The following is a 5,865-nucleotide window of genomic DNA, read 5'->3' on the forward strand; positions in this document are numbered from 1 at the left end:
TCTCTTCCAGTCACAGGTCTCCTCCAGTCACAGGTCTCTTCCAGTCACAGGTCTCTTCCAGTCACAGGTCTCCTCCAGTCACAGGTCTCCCAGGGCTCCCAGAGAGGTTCTGTGGAGGATTTGCAGACTCGGTTCAGACTTGAGCAGAATCATCTGAACTTCTTCTGTCTGTTGCTTTATGTTTTTCTCTGCTGACTTTGTCGGGTCCTTATCTGTACTTCCTTGTTTTCCCGTCAGCTGGACCGTCTGTAAATAGAAGCATTCAGCCATTTAACCTCTAGATGGCAGTAAATTCTTCATAGGTTGATCTTGTAAAGAAATGGATGTTTTTAATGAGCTGACTAGCATAGCGCCCCCTCCAGGACGGCTGATTCTGGGTCAGCGCTGCTGCTCAGAACTAAAGGGCGCTCCTCCATCAAGGTTCCTGATTGTTTTCCTCCAAGGTTCCCTCTGGGGGCGGAGGGGGTTGTGGTGGTAACAGGAGCCGCGGTGGGGCGGTGGGCGGGTCATTAGGAATGAGTTTTAACCGCCGCTCTCCTCCGTGTCCCTCAGCGAGCGCGTCCAGGCGCTGCGTTTCCTCCAGTTCACCAGGCAGCTGCTGTCCTGCTCGGCCGACGGCGGCATCGCGGTGTGGAACATGGACGCCCGCAGAGAGGAGGTCTGCATCCCTGCTGCAGCTTTGAATGGTTTGATGATGCAGCGCCAGGTCATCTAGTCCTGCTTGTTCCACAGGCGCCGCAGTGGTTGGACAGCGACTCCTGTCAGAAGTGTGAGCAGCCATTCTTCTGGAACATCAAGCAGATGTGGGACACTAAGACCCTGGGACTGAGACAGGTACTGTCCCCAGAGGGGGAGGGTTGTTGTCCCCCTTTTGAGCCTTGCTCATGCATCCATGTGTTCTGTTTGCAGCACCACTGCAGGAAGTGTGGGAAGGCGGTGTGCGGGAAATGCAGCTCCAAACGCTCCACCTTCCCAATCATGGGCTTCGAGTTCCCGGTGCGCGTGTGCGACGCCTGCTTCGACTCCATCAAAGAGGAAGAGTTAGTGTCGGCCTTCTCAAAATACTGCCAGGCTTCCCTCGGGGCATCCTGATAAAAAGCTGTCGCTGTGTGTCTGTGCTGCAGTCGGGCGCCGCTGGCCACCTTCCACGAGGGGAAACACAGCATCGCCCGCATGGACATGGACCCGTCCAGAGGCCTGATGGTCACGTGTGGAAGCGACCGCATCGTTAAGGTCAGAGCTTTTCTTTCACTGCTGTCTCAATCCTTAGAAAATGTTCCCCCAGTCTGGTTGGAAGTTGGATTCTGTCTTAGATGAAGCTGAAGCGTCTCCTCTGGGTCTTTGCTCTCCTCAGAAATGAATGAAATGAGCTTCAACCCGGTTCTGACTCGTCCTCATCGGGTCACATTCAGAATATCAAACGTCAGTGTTCTAGTCAGTGATCTGAATCTGAAAATTCTCCGGGTTCAGAGTAGAAATGGCTGCAGCACTCTGACTGGACGACCAGCAGGCCGTTCTGGTTTCACTGGACTTTTTCTAATGCATCAGAATCCCAGTTTGGACTAAAAGGTCCAAACATCTTTCTGGTTCCTTCTGACCAGCCCAAGAGGAGAAGCTGTGAAAGATCTCCTAGCTGCAGCTTTAGCTCCATCATTTCTTTCCTGTGTTTTAATGTTTTGTAAATAAAGTTGGAATAAAAAAAGTCCCTTTGGATGTCCTGTCCAGCTGTCCTAACTCTGACCATGTCCATCTCCGCAGATCTGGGACATGACACAGGTGGTCGGCAGTGGCTTAGCAACAGGCTTCTCCCCGCGCTGATTGGCTCGGACCACTACACCCCACCCCACAGCCCCACCCTCCTCTTTCTGCTTCCTGACGGTCGACAGAGACTCTGACTGATGTGGACTTTTGTTCTGGTCTCAAACAGAACCCGAAGCACAATGAATGAATGAATGAATGAATGAATGAATGAATGTCAGTGTGAGTGTGTGTGGCGGGGGGGCTAATGTTTACACTGCAGTCATCCCATTACTCTTTGATAAAGGTCTTTTTTCCCCATAAAGCCTGACTTGCTGCTTCAAAGAGGAGCTAACATCTAGCACCTAACGGCCGGGCGCTAACATCTAGCACCTAACGGCCGGGCGCTAACATCTAGGCGATGGCGCTATGATCTTTGAGCTAACATCTAATAGTTAGTCGCTGGGCGCTAACAGCTAGGCATTAACATTTAAAAGTTAACATCTAGGTGCTAACTTCCAGGGGCAAGCCGCTAATGGCTAGGCACTAGCAACTAGGAGCTCACAGCTGAATGCTGGCATCTAAGAACTAACCATTTGGGACTAACATCTAGGAGCTAACTGCTGGGGGCTATCATTTAAGACAGGGGTGCCCAAGTCCAGTCCTCAAGAGCTACCATCCTGTAACTTTTATATGCATCTCTTCTCTAGCACACCTGAATCTAAAGCCGCAATCCCCCATTAGCTCATCAGAGGCATGGTAACGAGCATTTGATTCAGGTGTGTTAAAAATGGTTGCATGAAATACTTGCAGGATAGTAGCTCTTGAGGACTGGACTTGAGCACCCCTGATTTAAGAGCTAACTGCTAGGGACTAGCATGTAGGAGCTAACCGCTAGACGCTAGCATGTAGGAGCTAACTGCTAGGTGCTAGCATGTAGGAGCTAGGTGCTAGCATTTAAGAGCTAACTGCTAGGCGCTAGTATGTAGGACGTAACCGCTTGGCGCTAGCATGTAGTAGCTAAACACTAGGCGCTAGCATCTAAGAGCTAACTGCTTGGCGCTAGGATGTAGGAGCTAACCGCTAGGTGCTAGCATCTAAGAGCTAACGGCTAGGCGCTAACCTCCGTACTCCAAGGCTGGTCCCTGTAGATGCTCACGCTCTCCGTTTGCACATCCCTCGTTCACCAGCGGGCCTTACGTCTCAGGAGGTTCACGTCACCGTCGCCACCCGTCGGTCCTGATGGTGTCTGTCGCTATGGTTACTGGACATATATCTGATGGTTAGATTATCAGATATTTGCCAGGCATCAGTGAACCCCCGTCAACCAGATGTGGAAGTTGGACTGGGTTTCCATAGCAACAAGCATAGTGGTCAGCGGCATGCAGAGACCTGATGAAGGACCCGATTGTTCAGCTCAGGATGTCGGAGGATAAAGCTGTCCTCCAGAGACGCTGAAAGAAAGAGCCAGCTCCATAACCGTCCATCCTGTCCCTCAGATCGTCCTTCTCCACACGTGTCCCAGGTAGAGCCAGGAGTATCTAGCAGCAGTAACCGTCCTACCTGGACCGATTGTCCCTTCTGTCCCCCTCCTCCTTTTTCTTGCTGCTGTGTTTCAGATCTTTAGTGTTTATTTCTGTTTGTGGTAGAAGGTGTCGACGCTCTGGATTTGTCATTTCCTGCTCCCAGAGACGTCTAGATTCCTGTTGGACTTTAAAACCACTTCTTTCCATTTTTTCCAAAGACGTGGAGAACGGATGAACCCATCACCTCATCCGTTCATCCAGGAAGGGCTGGTTAATAAAGTGACTGCAGAACCTGGACCAGTACTGAGACCCGACATCTTCTAGTCTGAACAGATCAGCGGAGCCTTTAGAACCAAAATGGAGGCATCTTCTAGAAGCTTCTGTTGGTTTTATATTTGGCCAAATTAAAGCTAGATCTCCCTTAAAATGCTGCCGTGCAGCTTTAGTGAACCTTCTTCCCCAAACATTAAAACATTAAAGTTCTGTGGGTTCAGGCTGGAAGCCGCCATCTTCTTCCTGGTTTTTGGGATCAGACTGGGAGCAAAGGTCAGCAGCGGTGATATTTTAGCCTGCTTTAAATGGACGTCTGGGTGGTCTTCTCTTGGACCAGCTGTTGGCTGCAGCTGATCTGGACTCAATGGAAAAGAAAATGGCAGGAGAGCCGTTCCCTCCCTCCCTTCAGAGGAGGCCTTAAATCTGCTGCATGGCGTGAAGATCAGCAGCTCCATGATGAACCTTTGATTGATCCATCTTCATGAGAAACACGGATCTGCAGTTTAGTCTCTTCTTCTCATCCTTTATTAATCATCACATCCACGGGGTGGACCTAAAACTGACCTTCATCTTTCCAGGAACCTGAAAGGAAGGAAGCGGCGGGTTCGGTGGTCCTCCTCCTGCTCTCTGGTTCCCAGAACCTTCCTTCCCTCCAGCTCATAGTTAAACCTTCTGTGCTTGTAAAAACCTTCCATTCCTACAGGGTTGTTATTAATGTACATCTGCAAATATTTTGAAAAGTTTTTGTTGGTAATTGGAGCAGACGTGGGCGTCCATGTCCTCTGAAACTCCTAATAAACACTTTGGATTCCTTTGACTTGTTGTTTTTATAGAGAAATGAGACCAAGCAGAACAAAACATTTTAAACGTTTTTATTGATGCAGGTTTTTACAGAATCAGGGAAGGAAAAGTTAGGTGGAAGGAAAAAAGCTGTCTGAGCAAATATGGACTCCCAGATCTGTGACTTCATAGCTGCATATGTGGAGTGATGCCGCCGCGCGGCGTTGGTCTTGCACTGCTGTAGCTCCATGCAGACGGGTTACTGACGAGGGTTAGAGGTTTGACACACAGATGTCAGAGAAACAGCAGCCTGCCTGAAACACGCCGGGACTGCAGCCGGATCAGATTCCATCTGATGCGCCGTTTCTACGTCCCATCCTGGTGTTTGGCTTCAGAAAGCATCGCTGTCAAACACTGATGCACAGCAAGAAAAGCCGGTTAGAAAGCGTCCAGTCTGCTGCTTCTGCAGGACCTGCTCTGTTGCTCCCCCAGAGGGTGGAGCGGGTAGAGCGGGTGGAGTAGATCTCCCTGATCAGCAGAGGCTGTTAGTGGGGGGGGGGGTGTCTCAGTGGGGAGCAAACGTCTTGGCCAGGTCCTCCAGCAGTGACATGAGCTTCTGCTCCTCCAGGGGGGAGCTGTGGGTCCAGGCCAGCGGCAGGTGGGTGGACACCACCTTACGGTCTGAGGACACACACACACACAGGTCTTAACATAGATCTTCTTCTCCTAGAGCTTTTACACATTTCCTGACATTAAAACCCTCCAAATAACTGAGTCGAAATGATCAGTGGCAAATATCTGATAAATTAGACCAAGATGTTGAACCGATGTTGACTAATCATTTCCATCAAGTTAGACAGTGTCTCTAGAACCGCAGAGACAGACTGTCTCTAAAAACCGTCTTCATTCAGATTCGTCTGAAATTATCAATAACAGGTCATGAGAACCAGACCACCTCCAGACTGGTCCTCCTCTTTAGTGGCCCGTCCACGTTTAGATGCACCACTCACTTTGTTCTGCGTATCTCCAAAGATGAAAGTTAGGATTAGGGACGGTCACAGTGGGACGGTCACAGTGGGACGGTCCTTTTTCAGCAGATCAGATTTCTATTTTATCTCATTATTCTAATCAGGTCCTGCTGTCTGTGCTGGACTGGTTTGGAGTTTCTGACAAACGGGAAACACTAGAGACCAAAGCAAACAAAGACCAGGATGATGTAGACCTCAGGTCATCCAAGGACTTCCTGTCTTTGGTTGTAAGACCAGAACCAAACTGGCAGCCTGCTAAGATCCGGAACCAACTGGCTGAAAACTTTAACTCAGAACTGAAAATGGCAGCTGAGGTAGACCATCGAGCCCTGAAAACTGCAGCTGAGGTTGACCATCCAGACCTGAAAACTGCAGCTGAGGTAGACCATCCAACCCTGAAAACTGCAGCTGAGGTAGACCATCGAGCCCTGAAAACTGCAGCTGAGGTAGACCATCCAGCCTGAAAACTGCGGCTGAGGTAGACCATCCAGCCCTGAAAACTGCAGCTGAGGTAGACCATC

The 5,865-nt window shown here is 50.0% G+C and overlaps 2 protein-coding genes across 2 annotated transcripts in view; one reads left to right on the forward strand and one right to left on the reverse strand.

The window, feature by feature from the left end:
• LOC107103796 (WD repeat and FYVE domain-containing protein 1-like) overlaps window positions 1-2,372 on the forward strand; it is an 8,209-nt gene extending 5,837 nt beyond the window's left edge. Inside the window, 5 exon segments of the mRNA XM_015403623.1 lie at window positions 553-658; window positions 733-834; window positions 910-1,040; window positions 1,125-1,233; window positions 1,759-2,372. Coding sequence (XP_015259109.1) covers window positions 553-658; window positions 733-834; window positions 910-1,040; window positions 1,125-1,233; window positions 1,759-1,818 — 508 coding nt within the window. The 3' untranslated portion in view covers window positions 1,819-2,372.
• Window positions 2,373-4,393: 2,021 nt separating this feature from the next.
• LOC107103798 (dehydrogenase/reductase SDR family member 12-like) overlaps window positions 4,394-5,865 on the reverse strand; it is a 10,758-nt gene continuing 9,286 nt past the window's right edge. The window contains exon 10 of the mRNA XM_015403626.1: window positions 4,394-4,997. Coding sequence (XP_015259112.1) covers window positions 4,882-4,997 — 116 coding nt within the window. The 3' untranslated portion in view covers window positions 4,394-4,881. The remainder of the gene's footprint in view (window positions 4,998-5,865) is intronic.

The sequence above is a fragment of the Cyprinodon variegatus genome, unplaced genomic scaffold (assembly GCF_000732505.1).
Source record: "Cyprinodon variegatus isolate N-32 unplaced genomic scaffold, C_variegatus-1.0 Scaffold1529, whole genome shotgun sequence".
Classification (NCBI taxonomy): domain Eukaryota; kingdom Metazoa; phylum Chordata; class Actinopteri; order Cyprinodontiformes; family Cyprinodontidae; genus Cyprinodon; species Cyprinodon variegatus.